This window comes from Crocuta crocuta, unplaced genomic scaffold (genome assembly GCF_008692635.1).
Source record: "Crocuta crocuta isolate KB4526 unplaced genomic scaffold, BGI_CrCroc_1.0 scaffold85, whole genome shotgun sequence".
Classification (NCBI taxonomy): Eukaryota; Metazoa; Chordata; class Mammalia; order Carnivora; family Hyaenidae; genus Crocuta; species Crocuta crocuta.
Genome location: NW_027530620.1, coordinates 878,376 through 900,734, shown reverse-complemented (window position 1 = coordinate 900,734; position 22,359 = coordinate 878,376). Strand labels below are relative to the sequence as shown.

Sequence of the window (22,359 nt, the reverse complement as noted above, 5' to 3'; positions counted from 1 at the left end):
TAGATGAATACTTTTAAAAATATTTTTTTAAATTTGAGAGTGAGCATTGAGCAGGGGGAGGGGCAGAGGGAGAGAGAGAATCCAAGCTGGGCTGGAGCCCAGCAACCGTTGAGATCATGACCTGAGCCAAAATCAAGAGTCCGCACTTAACCCACTGAGCCACCTAGGTGTCCCTAAGGTAGATGAATCCTTAAACCCAATATCTAATTTCTTGAGTAGCCAAAATTTCTTTGAGAGAAATAGTGTTCATCTTTCAGTTTCCTAACAACATGATTTGTAGAGGGTGAGCACTCAGTAAAGAGTCAAAAGACCCAGATTCTGGTCCTAGCTCTGTCTTTGACTAACTATATAGCCTTCGGTAGTCATTTCAGTTTTCTGATTCTGTCTGCTCATCTGTAAAATGTGATGAGGACTGATGATACCAGTCCTCACTGGGTTACTGTAAAGACCAGTGGTTATGAAAGTGAATATTTAATTAATTGTAAAGATCTCTATAAAATCAGTTACATTCTTTTTTTTTTNTCGAACCCACGAACCGCGAGATCATGACCCAAGCGAAAGTCGGACGCTTAACCGACTGAGCCACCCAGGCGCCCCAAAATCAGTTACATTCTTAAGTGTTGTTTGAATTTTAAAATAGAAGTTCAGTACTTCATATAATCGCTGAATGATTCTTTTCCTTAAAAGAAAAAAAAAACAGAAAGGAAGAAGGAAAGAAAGGAAGAAAGGAAGGAGGAAAGAAAGGAAGGAGGAAAGAAAGAAGGAAAGAAGGAAAGAAGAGAGAAAGAGAGAGAGGAAGAAAGAAAGAAAGAAAGAAAGAAAGAAAGAAAGAAAGAAAGAAAGAAAACCAGCAGGTAGGGGTCTTCCGTTGTCGCCTTTCATTGTTCAATGCAGGTCTGGTTTGACCTTTTCAGCACTCTAGATAGATATTTACTATTATTTCCATTTTACCAATGAGAGAAGTGAGGAGCCAAGAATTTGTCCGACAGCACAATCTCTTCAAAGCCCAGGCCTCAGCTGCTTCCCAAGGCCTTAACACGGCCGAAGAACCAAAACGCACACCGCTATAACCCCCTTTTTTCTGGAGGCCCCGCCGCCCTGCGCGGAAGGGGCTGGACGAGGCGTCAACTCCGCCCCGTGACGCACGAGGCCCCACCCCCAATCCTTCCACCTCTCGCGGGATCTCTCGGGAGCACGGATGGGTTTAGGTCCCATCATGGCGGCTGAAGAGGCGGATGTGGATATCGAAGGGGACGTGGTGCCAGCCGCGGCACAGCCAGGGTGAGGCGTGGAGATGGAATGTCGCTGGGATGGGGAGGAGCGCGGGTGCGAGGAGAGTAACCTGGAAAGGCTGCAGGTCCGGCAGGGAACAGGGAACGGAAGACCATCCGCTGGGCCAGGGTCTCCTAGCGGCCAGGCAGGCGCCGCGCCCGTCCCGCCTGTGAGCTCCCTCCCGAGCCCCGCGGACGGGGACCTGAGGCCAGTGTCGGATGGCTGTTTAACCTTTTGCCGGGATGTTGCGAGGGCGCCGATTTCGCCTAGCACGTTGCACTCTGTGCAGCAGTTAGATTCCTTGTGCCAGTAGCTCCACCGTAGAATCTCGCCAGAATCCGCCCACTTGCCCCCTTCCGGACCATAACTAAAACAAGGGCGGCCTCTGGGCGGGACCTGAGCTCTAGAATCCTTATTCCGCCGCCCGGAAGCTGTGTGACCTTGGGCGTGTCGTTTCATCCCTCCGGGGGGGTTAGTTGTGAAAAAATTCCCGAGAGGCAGTTTGACTTAAAGGGACGGGAAGGGACTTTAGAGTTGGACAGCTTTGGGTTCTCCAGCTTTGGCCGGCCTGGCCAGTTACTAGCAGTGTGGCCTTGGGCCAGGCATCTAACTTGCCTGAGCTTCAGACAGCTCACGTGTAAACTGACAGTCGTTGTATGTGCCTCATGCGGTTCTTGTGAACATCAAATGAGGTAATTATGGGATGTCCTTTAGCATACAGTACAAACGATGTAAATGTTTTGTTCTCCACGGTCTCCCCGTGGAAGGTACTGGTGTGGACCTAGTGAAGGGGTCACTATTTATTTAATATAGATTCCTGCAGACCAGGCCAATGTGATTTTAAGCAGCAACCTCCAGCTTGAGAGATCTAGCCTTTTGGCTGCTTGCTTTCCAAGTAAGAAATTGATACATACTATTTTTAAAATGTGCTTCCCCAGTCACCTTTTAGAAGGGGAAGAGGCCTAGACAGGTCAGGAATCAGAAGACCTATGTTCTAAACTCAGCCAGTTATGTTGCTTATAAATGCAACCTCATTAGAAGTCTGTTAGTTTGAATGAACCATGTGGAATTGCCGATATTAGACCAGTTTTGACTTTAAAAATGCAATTTCATATGGTCATACCTAATAGTAGGGCCTCTGTAAGTTATGGAGAATAGTACCAACCTTGCCCATGAGGGGTTAAGATAGTGGGTCTAAAACTCTACTCAAGTCTAAAGCAATGTGAGGGATAATTAAATTCATATAGTCATTCTCTCCCAAACCTTTAGGCAAAATTCTGCAGATGAGTAGGGAGCCTTTTAACGATTAAACTAAATATGAAATAACTTGTTCATATTTGTGTAGACCAAGTTAATCTTGACCAGGTGCTCTTGCATTGATGATTTAATTTATTTCTCAGAATAAGTCTCTGTGATAAGTGAGCAGGGATGCCTATCTGCAGTCCAGAGAAAAGTGAGTTGGCCTTGGAAATTCAAAATATCTGACAGCATTGGCTCTACCCCTTTACCATAAGTTTTTTATTTTTCGGATCACGTTTAATTTTTCTGCCTTTCTCTTTTTCTTTCCTTTCTCTTTCTAGTGTGCTTGAGCCTTAGGTCTGCTAGTGACATCTCTGATCATCTTAGACTCATGCAAGCAGGACTACAAAAGTTATTGGTTCCTGATGGTCAGAGCCATTGCCTTACCCAACTCCAAGGAGCGTCATTAACATTATATTCTGCTGAGTGGTGTTCTCTGAGGTTGGAGCTCCAATCTTAGGGAATGTAGTGTGAATGGTGCCCCTTGAAATATGTAGTTTCAGCTAATGACAACAGTTGTGGAACCCTTGAGAATGAATTGAAAACATACTTTTAAGTACTTGCTAAACTGGCTACCAAAGTTAGAAGGTAGCATTGAAACTTTGGTTTCCCTTTCATTTCTACCTTTCATTTTCATCTTCCTTTTCTTCTGCGTATCCTTTAAATCATTGTTCCAAAGGGTTTTGTCATAAGACAGAACTAACACTAACCACACAGTCCTGGTTATACCATCTCTCAAGACTTAAAATTTCTCTCTCGTAGATTGGAACGTATAAAATTTTGCCAATGTTCAACCATTTTTGACCATAAAAAAAAAAATGACAGCTATTTCAATTTCCACCTTGAAATATGCTGATGTTTCCTAAATCCGTCACCAACCCAAATCACTCCTGAGCTTTAGATCCATTTATCTGATTCTCTGGATCTGTTTTTGGATGTTCCATAAGCACCTCAATTTCAGCATGTACACTTTTCCCACCACACCTGCCATCTGCTCTCCAAGTTCCCTAGGTCAGTAAATGGCACCATCCACTTAGTAATTCAAGGCACAGACCTAGACTTATCCCTTTTCCTTACCTCTCTGCTTTCACCACTTCTGTCCTATCACTTGCTACGAGTCTGTTGATTCTAAGTATCCTCTCAAGTGTACCCACTTCTTCCTGTTTATACTGCTTGTTCCCTAGGTCTAAATTACTGTCACCTCTCCAGTATTCATATAATCACTCTTAATTTGTCTCTTTGGTCCCCTTCTATTCTTTACTGAAGTTAGATCAGTCTTTCTTACGTCCGAATCTGATCATGTTATTCCTTCAGCCACTAATTTGCTTTATGATAAAATCCTCATTCCTTTACTCCTGCAGATCTGGGTGATCCATGCTCCACCTATCTTGTTCATTCAATCATTCAACAAAGGTTGATTGAGCACCTTTTATATGCCAAGGCCTAGGTATATAGCAGTTATCAGACTAACTCCTTGCTCTCCTAGAACCAACATACTTATTGGGTGAGAGACAGTAAAACTTACATATGGGGATATGTGGAAAAAGTTAAGGGAAAGTGTCAGCTTTATCTTGTACACTTCCCCAGGAAAAGTGGGTCTGAAACTATGGGACCTTCGAGGTCAGCGTGAATATAGTGGAAGGACTGGATTTGAAAAGGGAGGAAGCCACAAGGTTGGCAACAAATTGAGCATACATTGTGAGGAAATAAGGGCAGGCCCAGATTTCTGGCTTGGGCATCTAGGGCAATGGATATGTTTTGAGATAGGGAACAATGCAAGAGTAGTAGATTTGGGTGGAATTTCTCAGCTAAGATTTAAACATGTTAATGTATGCTACCTGTGGAAATTCAGGTAGGTGTCCAGATGCATATACCAGAGGTGTAGAAGTTGCTAATCCTTATTGAGGAACACTGTGTAAAACGATATCTGCATTAAACCTGACTTGATACTAGTCCCACCTCCTGCCCCCTTGGCAGACCTCCTTATGCAGAGGTTTCCTTCTGCTGACACAAGCCTCAGAATCCTTTGTTTAGCATTCCTGACAGCCTCTACCAAATCAGAGTTAACACCAGATTTAAAACCTTTTTGCCATCAACAGCGGAGAGAAATTACTGCTGTTAGTTCATTGTACATAATCCATTAGTCCTGCAATTTATTACAACTACTGTAGAACTGGTTGAAGATTCAAAAGTATAAACCTGTAGATAGGTTTTGCATCCTAAGGTACAAAATTCTTACCACTAGATTAGGTCTGGAAGAAGTCGGTAATTTTCTAGGAAACTTTATAACTTCAAGACATAAAAAAGCAAATATTAAATTTAATTATATCCTAGATTGGGCCCTCCAAAATTTAACTCTTTGGCTTTTTTGCATAAGAAGTGAACAATGTGACTTTAGAGAGTTTTTAATAGTTTGGTGACAGGAGTGAGAATGAACAAAGTTTAACCCCCCATGGAAGTAGAAAAGCCCCCAGATAACCCAGGTTAATTTTTTTTACTATATAAGTTGTTACTGAAACATCACATTTTCTGTTCTCTTTACTGTGAGTTTTTTTCTATTTCGGTTCTTCGATCTACTGTCTTGTTTCTTCATTTTGAGGGTGGTGGTGTTGATGGCTCTTATACCTTAGATATAACTAAAAGAATTAATTGTAAAGTTGAATTCCTGTATTCATATGCGAGTGCATCAGAAGAACAATGAAGTGTTAGTTCATGGCCATAGAGCATGTTGTGGTTGCTGCAGTGGGGTGTTTTCTCAATGAAGTTGTTTACTCTTGGCAAACAGAGGTGAACAGACTTGCTGGTTAGCGGTTGAGATAGGGTGACTTAAAGCCATTGTATATATGACAGGTTAAAGAAGTAGAGAAGGCATTTCTGCAGGGTAAGTCTGTTTGTTAAGGGAAGAAGGGAACAAAATATTTGCAAAGCGTCTATACCCTACCAGTCACTGTGCTGTGTAAATTATATTCATTAACTGGCATAATATCCCTTTTTTTTAACCCATTTTCTTAATTATTACAGAAGTGATGAAAATACAACATCTGTTTTACAAGATCACTATCTTGATTCATCATGGAGAACTGAGAATGGTCTTATTGTAAGTATTTTATGAAAATATTAGGTGCATTAAGCTACTACTCATTGCTCGGGTACCTCTTTTTTACTTAGTGGTTCTCAGCAGTTGTAGGGGTAATATTCTGAAACATTTTTCCTACTTTAAAAGTAAAAGAGGGGCGTCTGGGTCTTACTTCTTTTGACTTTGAAAAATGTTCTGTTGAGAAACAGCTTTGGATCCAGCTAGATTTAGGTATTATCTCCTTGCGCTACCACTTATCAGATTTTGAACTCCAGTTTTTTCTAAAAGATGGAGATCATTGCAAGGCTCATTTTTTTCATTTAGCACTTATTTATTGAGTACTTACTGTGTGCCACTAGGCCAGGTTCAGGGATACAGCTATAATTGAGGTATAATCTTGCTCACAAGAAGCTTGTGTTCTAAAAAGGGAGTCAGGTGATAAATAAGTAGGCTAATTAATTATAGACCATACAGAACCTAAGATGCTGGCTGAGAGTAACGGGGAGGGAGCCTATTTTAGATGAAGGTGTCATTGAGGGAAACTGAGAAGGTGACAGTTAAGTTGACAAGTAACAGAGAGGAGTAGATACATGAAGAGTTGAGGAAAAACATTCTAGGCCGAAGGAATAGCAGCACAAAGGCTCCTTTTGAAAGCCAGTGTCTAGAATATAGTGGGAACGGGGGGAGTAGCAGCTGTGACGAGGCTGGAGAGGCAGACCAGAGCTTTGTGTTTGTATGAAGCAAGAGTAGCATCAAACAGACCAGGAGGGAAACATTTGCAATAATCTAAGCAAGAGTTGGTGGCGGTATGGCCTGAGGTTGTGGTACAAGTGTCAGATTTTAATTATATTTTGGGCATAGAACTGCTTGGTAGGTTGGATAGGGGATTTGAGAAAAAAGGGAGAAGTCCAGAATGATTCCTAAGTTTCAAGGTTGAATAACTAGGTGACTAATGGTGCTGTGTACAAAATCGGGAACACGGGAGAAGCAGGGGAAGGTAAGTGTTAGTGAGTTTTGAATATGTTAATGTTGAGAAGGCTGCTAAGTATCTGAGTGGACATTTTGAGTGGACAGTTAGATATAACAGTCCATATGGAGCCTGAATAAGAGACCTGAGTTGAAAATTTTTAACTTTTGAGAGTTGAAAATGAGTATGATCATTTAAGGAGAGATTGTGACTTGAGGGAAAAAAGAAGTGTAGTGAGTTTTGGAAATAGGTGAAATATCTAGCAACATGCTTGCTACCTGATAACTCCTCATACATGATAGCTGTTGTGACTTCATGATGCGTAGGAGCCTGAGCCTTGGAATCCAGCAATTGTGTGTACCAGCCCTCTGCTGTTCCACTTGAGACGCTAGCGGGGCTATGAATGCATCAGGGAAGGAATAACACCTACCTCACAGGGAATCAGAGATATGTCTGTGCTTAGTAAATGGTAGCTTTATTATTTGTAATCCTTGTATCATGTATTTTGTTTAACAAAACATAGAAGATAATTTCAAAAACCATAAATAAAAAGAAAAATACATTCTTTTTTAATAGCCTTGGACTCTGGATACCACTATCAGTGAAGAGAACAGAGCTGTCATTGAGAAGATGTTGTTGGAAGAAGAGTATCCTTTAATGATTTTGAGGAAAGTAAAACTTTCAGGGTTAAAAACCAATAAATGCAAGACTTACAAAAGAGATCTCTGTTACCACTGGATGGATCTTGTTTGGCCCCAGACTGCAGTTACATAATGTGTTACCTACCTGTGCAGAAAGTCACATTTTATTCCTTTGGTTCTGTTTTACTACAGAGTCAGTTCAGACTCAGTATGTTTGGGTTTCTGTTGTCAACCAACTCTTTTAATATCTGAATGTTGAGTAGGACTTGTGGACTGTTTTATGTCAGCTAGAACCATGTCCAAGAGTATTTAGTCCGAGCCTCCATCTTCAGTTATAGAAGCTGAAACCTAGAGACAGTAATTTACCCAGGGACACAGAACTAGAATATGTAAAAGTTCTTATGCCACCAAATTACAGGTGTTATGTGGGAGGAATCTAGGTAAAAAAGCACAAAACAAATACTGCAGGTTGAAGACTTTTTTCCCCTCAGAAAAAATCTATAACCGTAGATCTTTACCCACAGTTTAACTACTAGCTTCTTGTCCTCGTTTAAATTTGATGATGGCAATTTAACTTCTTTGGGACTCTGCTTTCTTATATGTAAAATGAAAGGGTTGAACAAAATGATTTCTGATTTTATGATTTTTAAAGATTATTAATGATAGTCTAATAAATAGTGGTTTATTTTTAACTCTCTCATCTGTGTTTTATGGATATCTACTTCCTTCTTAAGCCAGAACTTTCTCTGTTCTCTTTATTAAGTTATTGCTATGTTGATTTTAGAGTGTCTATGTAGCTTTAATTATCCTAGATTAATTCCTTTTAGACTTTCTTATTCTCTTCCCCAACATCACAGCTATAGCCTAGATCATTGCTTTTCAATAGAAAAATAGTGCAAGGCACATATATCATTTAATATTTTCTAGTAGCCACATTTAGATCAGGTGAAATTAATTTTATTAAGATATTTGATTTAATCTAGTATATATAAGATAATATTTCAACATTTAATCAATAGAAAAACATTACTGAGATATTTTACAGTCTTTGTTTACATGTGGCTATTGCCAAGTGTATTGGACAGTGCAATTCTCAATTAGTGAATACTTAAGTGGTCATTGGCTCACTTCCAGATTGGGAAACAGAAATAATGAGAGTCAAAACTCTGTGAACTTTCAGAGGACAGGGATGTTTTCTTGTAGCTTTGTCCTCAGCTCCTAGTACCTAGCATAGTTCCTGACATACAAGATACATAGTCTGTATTTTTCAAGGGAAGAACACCTTGGACTAATCTAAAAGGATTACAGTGGGCCAGTTTTAAGAAGTTTGAGAGGGAGGCTCCCTAGTAGAGTTGACCTAAGTTATTTTTATTAAGGTAGAGAACAACCCTGAATTTTGTTTTCTTTAGAACTATGAAACCATACTCCCCAGTTAATCCTGGCCAACCAGTCAGATTCATCCATTAATTTTCCCATATGCTTTAAGAATTATTTAAATGAAACATTTAAGTCTACTTTCTTCTCTTAGCCACTTCTAAGAGGGAATATAGGAGAAGCTAATTTTTTTGTAGCACAGGTTTTGTGATTATGTGATTTCACATGTAATATGTAATCCATATAACACCCTTGTGAGGTATAAATATTTTCATCGTAATTTTGCAGACCTGAAAGGATTTTAAGAAGAATTGATTTAGCCAGGTTCAAGTGTGATTTACATGATAATGAGTGCCTACTTAATATAAGTCACTATAAAAATCACATGATTTTATTCTTGTTTAAAAAGTTTCTTGGGGCACCTGGGTGGCTCTAGGCGGTTAAGCGTCTGACTAAGGTTATGATCTTGCAGTTTGTGGGTTCGAGCACCACATGGGGCTCTGTGCTGATGGCTCAGAGCCTGGATCCTCCTTCAGAGTCTGTGACTCCCTCTCTCTCTCTGCCCCTCCCCCGCTTGCACTCTGTCTCTGTCTCTCCCTGTCTTTCAAAAATAAACATTAAAAAATTTTTTTAAATAAATAAAAAATGAAAAGTTTCTTTAATAATAACACAGGTATTACTTATCTAAAAAATCACTTCCAGAAAATTTCTGGCTTGATCAAAAGGATGATGATAAAAAATACATGAAGAGGTAAAATCAATTTTTAATACTCTTAAAATTATGAACTATATTTTTAAAAACTTGCTCATAAGCTCCCTTGTTTTCTTTTTCATGTGGTGCAGTCTACAGAAAACAGCAAAAATCATGTATGTACTTATATGTTTTACATTTTAAAATTATAGGAGAATTAAATAAAAATTATAGCCTGTGGAAAAACTCTTGACCTTGGGTTGTACAAAAATATAAAATCAAAATTTCTTATACAGATATTGGAATGCCACAAGATAATTTTATAATGTTATTTATACGTCAGAATTTCTTTTATGGTCCTACATAAGCAATTCCATTAGGTTATGGAAAAGATGGTTTCTTAGGGACTTGTGGGGAAATAACTTTAAAGCTGCTAATGTATTAGGAATTGGCTTGATTTCTATTGCCCTGTCAGTTAATTTTCACTCATTTCAAACAAAACTTTAATTTGAATTTGTGGCCTTCAAAAATTATCTAAAAAATTAAGTATTAACTATTTTATATTCTTTACCTATAATTGAAGAAAATTTCATGTTATTGTTTACAAACTTTCACGTTAATGGTCCTTCAAAGGGTAGACTTATAAGGATAGATTTAAAATTTCCAGGGTTTTGAGCACTGAGCAGACTTTGGCTTTTGCATTTTGCTGAATAAAAACAAAGAAGTTAATGAAGATTAATAGTTTGCTTGAATTAAGTTAATGAGCTTCATCACTTTTTTATTTTTAATTTCTTAAGGAACTGCATTTCAGAAGTAATAAACATAATGCCACAATTTCTTCTTGCTCGATATTTACATAGATTTACATGGAAGAATCAAAGAGATAATATTTCTGGAGCCTATTTAAACACTCCTATACCTTTCAGGATTTGGAAATGTATTAATGTCTGCTGCTTTGTGTCCAGTGTAAGGAAGCCTGTTTGTTGGCTATCACATTGACTTCCTTTGATGTCTTATAGTGTTATCTTCACTCAGACCCAAGGATTATGTGTTTTGAGGCTCCTATCCTGGGCTAGAGAAGTTTACGAGACAGGGTAAATCTGCCCCCAGGTAGAGGCTGCAGCCTTCTTTTTCTTCTTCTTTTTACTCTTAGACACAGTATTGAATTTAGCCTATGGCTATCTGTGTAACCTTTAGCTGCATAAATATGGAATGTTCCATTTCAGACTTTTTTTTTGCAATTCCTTTTTTTCCCTTCAGGGCACACTCTCCTACAAAACCAGCCAGTTACTCAGTAAAGTGGACGATAGAAGAAAAAGAGCTGTTTGAACAAGGGCTGGTAAATAGTGCAATTTTTAATTCATAGTAAAATAATTCTAGAAGCCAATATTAATAGAATTATAAGGTTAATTCATAGAGACCAGAAATTTCTTTTTAATGATCACATCTTTAGTCTTTCTGTAGTGGTGATGTTTGTAGAATACCATGCGAGAATTTCTTTTAACTCGTGCCTAAGTTACTAAAATATTAAAATAGATTTGGGTCAGTATTGTAGATAGTTTTCATTCTCTCCCCCTCCCCCCCTTTTTGGTATTAATAAAACCCAAGAAATTGAGCTCTGTCTGTATACATGACACTAACTACCTGGATTAAAAGGAACAATTATTTAGTTATCTGCTGTTTTCTCTTGGGGGAGAAACCAGAAAAACAAAAAAACATATTATTTGGAACTGTCTGCATAATCAGCTTAGTTCTTTTTTATTCAGATAATTTGGCATTGTGCGCACAGTCTGAATATTTTTTTAGTGGATCTAGTGGAAGACAGAAACATTTCTTTTGCACGAATGTTTCACTGAGATCTATTTAAGTGTCCACAAGTTACATAATAGAAAAAAAAATGTATGCCAGTTTCTAATTCTGAAAATTCTATTAATATAAAGAAACTTCTAAGAAAATATTTGGAAATTTTTTTCTAACTATTAAGAGTAGGTTGTATCTTTTTCTTTTAAGGTACACGTCACCCAATGTTATGCTAATTTTGAAATTATATATATTTATATGTAGGATATTTATGTAATATTTATGTGAGATTTATGAATTCAAATTGAAATGTCATTGTTAACATTTCTACAGATGGTGGGAAATAAAATGTATTTGTATTTTTACAGTTATCACCATGACATCTATATATTCTGTGATATCTTTGTATAAATAAATAAACTATCTTGAAGGTTTTATCTTGAGGTTTTTTTATCCTGTACTGTTGATGATTTTTATATTGGTATTTCATTGTGTTGCATGATTATCATTTTTATAACTGAACTTTAATTAACTAGTTACTTATGTAAGATTGCTGACTGCTTTTGGTGTTTTGCCCCTTACTGAAGACTGTGTGTGTGTGTGTGTGTGTGTGTGTGTGTGTGTGTGTGTGTGTACGTGTATACACAATAATGGGTTGTGAATTTTTAGATTACTGTTGACCCTGGTGGTAATGACAGGGGCTACATCTGCATGACTCAAAATTCAAAGGGTATCTAAAGTTAATAGGGTGTTAAGTCTCCTTATCGCTTCTATCTCTGCCTCCAGTTCTCTTTGCCAGAGGTAACCATTGTCCTCTGTTCTTTGTGTATGCTTCCGGAGATACCTTGTCCCTATATAAGCAAATACATATTTATTTACATACATATGTAGGTGTCTACCTATATACATAAGATATTTTAAACTTAGAATTTTTTCCCACAAAACTAAATGGAACTATTGGTTGTATTTTAATCTCTTGATATAGTTTGTTTATACACTGAATTCTCTCAGGCTTTAGAGAAGGGAATTATGTGGTACTGAATGATGAAGGAAGATTTTTCTTTCCCTTTCTGGGGCATAGAGCTGTCTCTTTGCCCTATTTTGAAATTGGTGAGTTTTTTCTTTGTTCCCCTTGTTAGTGCACCCTCTCCACTTTTCATAAGGCCTAAGCTCCTACAGTCCTAATTGTCCAGATCTTTGCTGTGTCCAAAAGTGTTCCATGCTATGAAGTTATTCATTTGCCTTCATCCCACAATAAATATAACTAATTTTTCAGTAAGTTGACCTCAGCTAGGTGTTAGTTAAGAACAAGATTATTTAAGATAATTGTTAATTACTTAATTGATAGTAGGAATTATCTTAGAAGTACTTTGAGGTTTTTTTTTTTTAAGTTTATTTATTTATTTGGGGGTGGGGGGAACGTAGAGAGAGGTAAAGAGAATCCTAAGCACACTTTGCACTGTCAGCACAGAGCCTGATGTGGGGTTCGAATTCATGAACCTGAGATCATGACCTGAACTGAAATCAAGAGTCAGAATCTTAACTGACCAAGCTACCAGGGCCCACAAAGTGCTTTCAGTTATAAAAAATTGTTCGTGTGTCAGATTTTCTCATGAATATCAGAAATAAATCTATAATCAGTTTATCATTTGGGTCAGATCTTAAAGATGACTTGCCACTGTAGGTCATGACCTGTACATGTCATAACCTGACCTGTAAATCTGGCCCTGGGATCAGCTTACCTGAGTTGTACAGCTGTTGTGAAGATTTATGTATCAAGTAATAGAGTTGACACTTAAAAATTCCTTTTAGCTTTAAAATTATATTTCATTCCTAGGGGCATCTTAGTGGCTCAGTTGGTTTTAAGCTTCTGACTTGTGGTTTCACCTCGTGTCATGATCTCACGTGGTTCATGAGTTTAAGCCCTGCGTCAGCGCAGAACCGGCTTGGGATGCTCCCTCTCTGTCTGCCCCTCCCCTGCTTGGACTGTCTGTCTCTCAAAGTAAATAAATAAACTTAAAAAAATTAGAACACCAAATCTAGTTTTAAAAAATTATATTACATTCCTTTCTATCTTCAGAAAACTCCAGATCTCCCTCTGGGTCTCATTTCTTCCCCACCACAGTTTCACTGTCATCAGGCACACAGCCTTTCACGGGACAGGGCTACAGGGAGCTGTTGGTTGCAGGTCCTGTCATGTGTGATTCGTTCTTGTAAGTCCGTTTATTGCAGTACTGTGTAGAGTGAAAGAACTATGGGACAGGTAATGGGTACTGTTAACACATGGATCCGGGTAAAAAACAAAAGGTATTTTGAAATCAGTGTTAGAACATAATCGGTTGATTCTGTAAATGGGAAACGTAACCTGCCTTTTTTGAGGCATTTTTTTAGATTGGGAACCTCCTAATGTGCAATATGAATACATATTGTTAGGAATACATAAATGGTGCATCTTCATTTCAGTAGTGGTAAAAACTAATTTCTCCATCATTTTGGTCAGTTTTCAGGTCTAGATTCCAATGATTTTAAGAGTCTTAGCTATATATCAGACTTGATTGTGTGCCTTAGAAAATAAATAAAAATGGGTTGTTCTTTTAGGTGTTTTTGGTTTAATGCGATGGTTGCTTGGAATATTATCAAGTTAATCAAAATCAATTTCTTTTCCATTTTGATAACTTAGGCTAAATTTGGCCGAAGGTGGACCAAAATTGCAAAGCTAATTGGAAGTCGCACTGTTTTACAAGTTAAGAGTTATGCCAGGCAGTACTTTAAAAATAAGGTAAGCAGGCTAAAGATATCCTAGTCAGTAATAATATTTGCAGTAAAAATTAGTAAGCAAATTTTAAAGTAGTTCTTTAATTGAGGCGTTAAAGTCAATGTCCAAAGTTTTTGTAATACAAGTATTTTATATTCATAAAGTACTTAACGCATGTTTATCTTTGAAGATCTGAAAGCATATCTTCAGTTTCTGGAGTATTGCTATCTGAGGTCGTTGTTTCCTGGAAAATTTCTTTTTAAAGATTTTGCTGCATTGTAGCTTTTAAGAGTGATTAGAATTTAGGAGCCGTAAATGCTAACATGACGCCAAAATCTGTTTAATAGCAGTGAAACTTTTATAATTTTTATGACAAATTATCTGAAAACTTCAGTAAGTTGTAGTGTTATGGTCTAGTGCCTTACTCTTTCAAGTGATCTATGCTATATTTTACTGTGTCGTTGTGATATTTAGAAAATTTTAATATGTCCTCTGCTTGAGTTCTGGGAACACAATTAGATAGAATTCGAAAGGGTCTTAAATGAAATTTCCTGTTTTCTTTTAATGCAAATAATAGGTTTTACCCTGTACACAAGATTTATCTGAGTGTCATTTGAGCATAGGAAGTAAGCAATGGAATGGTTTTGTTACACATCAGTCATGTGCTCCCTCTTTAACCAAACAAAAGCATTTACAGGGCAGCCCACCATGGTTAAGGTATTATGGAAGAGAATAAAGATTAACTTGGTTATTTGTACTCTCATGCTTCTCAGACTCAAACATGGAGAACATCTTGTAGTGTTACTCTTACTGAAAGATTTGGGGTGAAAGGATGCTAAAAGAGACATTAATATGTTATGAAGTATTATACAAAATTTTATCTGAATTTTAAGGTAAAAACTGGAGATTTGGAGTAATAGCAAAGTTGTTAAAAGCTATCCCAGGCTATATGTCCACTCTCTTCTTCCTCCTCCTATGCATTTGTTCTTTACATAGTAAGCCAGTTAAGCTCGACTACTGACTCCTGGGATTCTAGTGTGATATAGGATCAATAAGTAAGCTCTTTTAGGAGCTGTCGTCCTTGGGAATGTCATCATGTACAGGATTTTTCAGAAACTGTTTATGTAAAGATTTTATTTCATATCATTTGTATTCATTGACAATCATTTTCTTTTCCCTGAGGAGATATTTATGTCTATAACAGCAGATATGTAAGATAATTTCATGCCTTCAATTATAAACTATATAATGTTGGAACTATATTAAATGAACCTTTGAAAAATAGTTGTTTCTATTACTCTGTGATTACCTTCAATTTACTAAATAAAGATACGTGACATAGATGCCTTTAAATAATGAGCTCTTTAGCATGATAAAAAAAAGATCAGTGGAGGTATCTGACATTCTAAGTAATAAGCCATTGAAAATTCAGAATCCCTGAGTATGTCAGTTTTTGGTTCATTCTTTGTGGCTCATCTGCACCAGATTCCTGTTTTAAACTTAAAATGGAAAAACAAGTAGTAGTTGTATATAGGTCATGATTATTTGATTAATAAAAATCACCAGACCAAAAATGAGTTATTTATGGAATTTTGAAACGATGATATTCTACATTTAAAATGCAGTTGTAATTCCTTAGAAGGAAAGCACAATAAAGGTATAATATACCCTTAATGTATACTCAGTTTAGTAATGTATTTATTATATATGTGGCAGTGGTTACATTTTTTAATGTTAATATGAGGGTTTTATCTTGATTTTTAATAAGGTAAAATTAGATGGTCCAGAGAAGGAAATGCCAAATCAGAAGAGCAGCAGTGATCTTCAGATTAAAAATGAAGATGAAGGCACAGAGGCATGGACTCCATCAGGCTTAAGGGGACGTGCTGATCCCAACTTGAATGCTGTAAAAATTGAAAAGTTATCTGATGATGAAGAAGTAGACATTACAGATGAGGCAGATGAGGTGACTTCTCAAGCTCTCGCTCAAAATCCTAGCAATGGTATCTTATTAAACATTCCTAATAGTGAAAGTCATGAAGCCAGTCAAGGAGAATTTATTGCTTCTCCGAACCAGGAAGTTTCCAGATCTAAATCTTCCAAGGAATATTTTCAGAATACAAAGCAGGGTGAGATGGAAGTACTTTCAAGCTCAGGAATTACATTTTGGACTGAAAAACAGAGCACTAGTGACAAAAAACCAGTTGAATTAAATGATCAGAAATGTAATAAACTGATGAGAAACTGTGAAAAACATGATGGAAATGGAGTAATAGACAATACCAGACCGCTGCCTTCTCCAGAGCTTTGTGAAGTTCGGGAAGATCTGAGTGAGGATGAAATGCTTTTTCATTCTTCCTGCCAAATGGAGGAGGAGAACCACGAGGAAGAGGAGCTTAAGCCACCAGAGCAGGAAGTAGAAATAGATAGAAATACCATTCAAGAAGAAGAAAAACAAGCAATTCCTGAGTTTTTTGAGGGGCGCCAAGCTAAAACACCAGAACGCTATTTGAAAATTAGGAATTACATTTTGGATCAGTGGTAAGAAAGAATTATATTTTAGATACTGTTTTAAAACTTCTGATACTCTAGGATATTTTAATTAAGCCTATTGAGATTTTAGTCATTTACATTGCTAGTGATGCAGAGAGCTTGAACATATGAATATATTTTAATCGGCAAGACTAAAATTTCTCATAAGGAAGTTTTCCTTGAAAACTTTGGTAAATATTGTTATCTATAGCTATTTCAACCCATCTGTCTGTTCATTAAGAGTATTTGGTCCTGGAAAAAAGGGATAATTTGCTTTAAGAAGCAGTTTCTTAGGACAGTGTTAGGAAGATCTAGAAAAAAACTGCACTGGAAAAGGAGAATGTCTTTCCTAGTTTATCATGTACTTGTAAGTACAAAGAGAAAATTTTGATGATAGAAGGATAGTGTCATGAAATGTGGCTAGATTACAGAAACCATTCTTCTAAATTGCTACAAATGTTTTCAGTTTTGAACTTGTAATATAATGTGTTAATAATCCCTTCATCCAGTTTCATCAGGATACAGGGATTTTCTGATAGATGAAGTTTATCTTCTGAATTGTCAGTACCTTTTATTTGAATTATTTAGTGTTGGATGGGGCACAAACCAAAAAACTTCCCACCTTATTAGCCTAAGTGCTCTGCAAATTGAATTTTTCATAATAGTTTAATTAAGACATTACCAAACATTTATAATTGTTACTGCTTCCGGAGACACTGAATTGCTCAGAGCCGTCTTTACAGAGGACTTCTGCCATAACCTCGGAAGATTACCAGAGAAAAACAGATAACCAGGCATGTTCCGTCAGTAACCTTCAGTACCCACACAATGTTAATTTGGTTTTTAAAAATAGCTTTGTCATAAAAGAAAGATTTTTGATCTTGGCTCATGGTTGTCTTGCTGATGGTTAAGATGGCTACAAGTAAAATGTCTGGGTAAGATGGTCTCAAAGGAAAGCGTAAATATAAGGAACAACTGCTATTCACATAGCGCTTTACAGTTTGCAGAAAGCTTTTCTATGTCGTTTGATTCCTCACAACAGTCCTGTAAAATAGGCAGGTGGTATTTTCTGTGTCTGGTAGATTATGAGGTCAGGAGAGGTCTAGGGGCCTGCCTTTGATTATGTAACCAGCTACTGATGGAAGAAGGACCTATGAGCCGGTCCTGATTCTGTCAGTCATTCCTTCTATTATTTCACATTGCCTGATTCACACCGTTGAAAAAGAGCAGTCAGATTAGATCTCCATGGGTATCTAATTTTGTTTTTGGAAATAAGCCGATAAATGGCCAAAGTTGAAGGACTTTAAAATAATAACTCAAACATTTTTTATGTGTATGAATCATCAATGAGTGACTTAAGGTACTTTAATGAAACTTGATTTGTTTGAATTTTGGATTTTCAGTAAGGCAGAGTAACTTATGTAGATAGTATAAATTATATGGCAGTAGTTTCCTAATGACATTTGCCTTAGTCATAACACCAGTTAAATGCTGTTTCAGTATGGTGATTTAATAGAACAGTGTGAAAGCAGAAAGAAATGTTTTGAACAGGAACTCAAAACTATTCTCTTCAGAAATAGAAGAGGGGACTGGAGGTGGTGTTTAAAAAAAAAGAAAAAAAAGTAGAAGAGTTAAAGTTTTAAAATAAAAGACCTGAAGATTTGTTTGTAGCTATAAGATCCTTCCCATAAAAACACATGCAACTGACACTCTGTTTAGGGGTATGTTTTAATTAAGATAGTTAACTAATACTGTAATTGAATGCCTACCAGATGCATTTAAATGTATTTAAATCATCTCCAGTCCTGCTGACAACTTTGTCCTCATTCTACAGATGAGGAAAATGAGGCTCAGAGAGGGAAAAGAACTTGTCCCAGGTCACATTTAGGTGAAGGTTGACATCAGGGTCTGCAGTCTTGACTCATGATTTTCACACTTCATCTCAGGTCCTTGACCCAGACTTTTTCACTGCTTTGGATGTTTCCCCCACGCTGCCCCCCATATCTTGGTGAATCGTGCATCCTCGTCTCCCTCAGGTCTGCTCCAGGGAGATGAGAGGATTTCACTGACCACACTGTCTGAAATAGCTCACATCTCCTGCCCCTCAATCTCTTACTCTGTGTTCTCTTTATCTTCATAGAACTTATTACTACTGAAAATATGTTTTCATTTCTGTATTGTCTCCTCTTCCTTCCCCTTTCTTCCCCTTCCGTCCCCATGATGATACAGGCTTCACATGGACAGATTTTTGTCTGTCTGGTTAATTGGTACACCCCTAGTGCTTAGGGCAGTGCTTGTTCTAAGCAAGTATAAAAGGCACTCTACTTGTTAAGGGGGAAAGTTGGCCTGAATGAGTCAGGAACAGGTGTCTTTAGAGGCCTTACCGTTTGTTCAGCACCAAAGTAGTGCTGAGCTCTGTTTAAAGTCTTTCAACTTAGGCAGTCTTTAATTAAATCAATACCATTTTTAGATTGCTACAGATCTTTGGTAGCTGGTTACACCATGCTCATTCCTGCTTTCTTGCCTTCTTTTGTGGACTGTGTTTCCTTTTCTTTCGCACTGAACTGAAGTGAAAACACTGAAATCTCAACTTTTCAATGGAATGTCTGATACCCTCCCACGTCACAAATTACTTCTTGCCCTCATTGAATGTGTATAGAATGTATAATTTTAAATTTGGTTTCTGCTTAGACAGGCCTTCCCTGAACACCTCTCTGAAGTAGTCTGTGCCTGTTTGTCTATCCCTTTATCCTCTTCTTACTATTTATTCCTAGCACTTATTGCTATATATATAATTATTATTATATGTTAATATGTTAATATTAACAATTTCATATACATTAATATGTAATATCTAGTAGTCATATATTCTCCCATTAAATTTTTTTAAATGTGTATTTTTGAGAGAGAGAGAGCAGGGGAGGTGCAGATAGGGAGACACAGAATCCGAAAAAGGCTCTAGGCTCTGAGCTGTCAGTACAGAGAGCTACACAGGGCTCGAACTCATGAACCGTGAGATCATGACCTGAGCCAAAGTCAGACACCTAACTGACTGAGCCACCCAGGCGCCCTTATATATTCTCCCATTAGCATGTAAGGTTGGGAGCTTGATATTCATCTCTATATCCTTAGTGCCTAGAATAGTGCCTCATGTGTGGGATGCAAAGTAAATATATGTGGAATAAAATAAAGATTGAATAAGAAATCCTGTTACATGACATATCTGAATACTTGGTCTATAATGTCTACATGTAAATCTTGACTTTCACTTCCTTAAATAAGTACTTTAATTCCTCTGACTTTTTGCTTCCTCATCTCTAAAATAATCTACTTCGCAGAACTGTTGTGAGAATTAAGGTTGTGAACTATTAGTACTGGCGTAAGCACTTGGGAACTATTTGCTACTGTTACTAAGTTCTCCATTACTCTTAAACTCTACCAGTGTACAATAAGCACATTCAGTAAACATGAATTTTATTATTGTAGCCTTATGTTTTTTTCATGGTCTTCGGGCATTTCTTGATTCCTTGGAAATCCCCTATATCTATTACTGTTTTCCACTGAGAGTGCTTACTCTTATTTCTTGGCCTAATGATTAAAAACCAATATAAAATTTTTAAGCACTCATAAGGTAGCTTATAATTAAAATATGCTCTCCAACAAATTAAAAGTGGATGGATCCACCTGAGTAATATATTAAAAGTTAGAAAAGTCTAATAGTAAATATTTTAGATATGTTATCAGAGTGCCCTTTTTATTCAAAGATTGAGGCTTGAATTTGGATCTGTTGACAGAACCTCTAACTTTAAAATCCTGGGATAAGTGAAATCTGTGGCATTTCATATGGGAAAAAATAATAATAAAAATCACATTATACTTGTAAGTTATTATATCATTTAAAGATAATGTCAAGAAAAAGTACACTTGGATATTATGTATTAGCATTGTTTTTACTACACATTTACAGATTGAGAGGGGGTAAATTTTTAAGATATTTCAAATATTAAAAGTTTTCCCCAGAAATTTTTTTCATGTTTTTATTTATCCAAAATAACTGTACTTCCGTCTCTTAATTAGGGAGATATGCAAACCGAAATACTTAAATAAGACCTCAGTACGTCCTGGCCTGAAGAACTGTGGGGATGTTAATTGTATTGGACGGATTCATACATACCTCGAATTGATAGGAGCAATCAATTTTGGATGTGGTAAAAATAAAAACCCAACAACATCTTTTACTCAACATTTTTTATCCTTAGAGAACCCATTAACTTCCTTGATGGTTAGAATTCAAGCAGATTTAGTATAGATGCAGAATTCAGAAAGATGCTGTAACATTATGGAATAAATGTATTACTGAGTTTTTTTGTAAAACAGATTTCTGTTCATTACGCTATGTTTTCCTGTAACCTACGGTGAAAATTGTTGGTATGAAAAGGAAAAATATTCTCTTAAGTAGGAGAAATAATTTAACAATGCAGCTCTTTGTGAAGTAAAAGTAGTCATTTTAAGAAAAGTCTAGTAGTAGCCCATTTAATATGCGAAATCTGTGTTAGTGCTAGAAATACTGTCTAGCAGTGTTTAAGTAAAGGAGATAATTTATGACCCTCTACACTTAAATGTAATAAACGTGACAAAATATTTTTCACGGAGGAAAGTTTCATTCACCCTAGTTTTTCTCAAATATGCATGATTTTAAATGTATTCTTCACTTTTATTGAATTAACTTGACACAGACATTTTGAAGAAAGTTAATAACCATAGATGTGAAAAGGTAATTAGATAGATAATTAGAACTTTGTAACTTATGGTTTCAGAAGAGTATATAGAAGACAGCTAACCAGAAAATGTCCTACCAGAGATTATTTATTTATTTCAGAGAGAGCAAGAATTTACAGTCTGCCCTGTGGTGTGTCCTTCATTTTGGTGTCGGTGTTTCCCCAAGCACTGGATCTTGGGACTGGCTGCTCAGGAAAACTAAGGGGTCAGAGCTTCCTCAGCCACTAAAGAGAAATGAAATCATGTTTTCTGTATTAGACCTCTGAATTCAGGGAAGTGGGCTTAGCACTCATTTGATTAGAAATTAAATTACCCATCTCCTGAATATCCCATTTTACTGAGATTTCCTTAAGAGCATTACTTTTGAGGACTGCCAAGTGCTTGTAGAATTAAGATAGAAGCTCAGGTATAACAAAACTTAGAAATTGGCTTATGAATTACAGTCAGTATAGGTGTGCCTTCCCACTGAACGAATGAGTTTCAGAAAATAATAGCTGGTTTTATTTTTCCTGAATTCCAATAGAACAGGCTGTGTACAACAGGCCACAGCCAGCTGACAGAGCACGAGTCAGAGACCGGAAAGATGCAGCAGAAGCTTACCAGCTTGCACAGCGCCTGCAGTCTATGGTAAGCGCTCCCCTGTCCGCTAGGGCGTGCCCCCTTCTCGCCGACTACGAACACCTGGGCAGTTAGTGAAAGAACGTGTTTTCTCTTGTATGTCACCTTAGCCCTTCAGTGTCATGTTAGGTTGTATGGCAGAAACCAAAAACACCTCATAATTCACTGGCAGACTTGACACAGAAGCGTTGGACATTGCTAACCTGGTCTTAGAATTCTTGGTTCTGGTTTCTGAATATACTGTGTCATAGATTCCATACCTATAGCTGAGCTCGTTTTCTTTCAGTTACTTTGTTTATTTAAAAAGTCTTATGTTAAGATTCAGCTTTTTGGAATAGCTATCCAAACTATTATAGCCTTTCTTTTGTAATTCTTGAGGTTAGGGAGTTTTACAGTATCTTACATTTCATGAGTCTCATTTTAAAAATGAGTGATCCTACAGGTCTCCTAAAAGGCAGAGTCATAGTGTGAGCTTGTTGGTTTTACTAATAAAGTAGGTTGGTAATAGGTGAGGTAAATGAAGAAAAGTATAGATAATAGAGTGTACATTTTTCT

General features: G+C 37.0%; 1 protein-coding gene across 6 annotated transcripts in view; it reads left to right on the top strand.

Annotated features, from left to right (window-relative positions):
- The first annotated feature begins 1,173 nt into the window (after nt 1–1,173).
- The window catches only part of MYSM1 (Myb like, SWIRM and MPN domains 1), a 37,975-nt gene continuing 16,789 nt past the window's right edge, over nt 1,174–22,359 (top strand). For 4 of the 6 annotated variants that reach the window (XM_077768068.1, XM_077768065.1, XM_077768071.1 and 1 more), the window contains exons 1-10: nt 1,174–1,281; nt 5,593–5,668; nt 7,191–7,261; nt 9,303–9,380; nt 9,473–9,496; nt 10,581–10,659; nt 13,801–13,899; nt 15,644–16,416; nt 20,485–20,615; nt 21,710–21,813. In XM_077768068.1, coding sequence (XP_077624194.1) covers nt 1,199–1,281; nt 5,593–5,668; nt 7,191–7,261; nt 9,303–9,380; nt 9,473–9,496; nt 10,581–10,659; nt 13,801–13,899; nt 15,644–16,416; nt 20,485–20,615; nt 21,710–21,813 — 1,518 coding nt within the window. In that variant the 5' untranslated portion in view covers nt 1,174–1,198. Of the gene's footprint in view, nt 1,282–5,592; nt 5,669–7,190; nt 7,262–9,302; nt 9,381–9,472; nt 9,497–10,117; nt 10,660–13,800; nt 13,900–15,643; nt 16,417–20,484; nt 20,616–21,709; nt 21,814–22,359 lie in introns of those variants that run through there. The other 2 variants (XM_077768069.1, XM_077768072.1) reach the window with 2 other exon arrangements.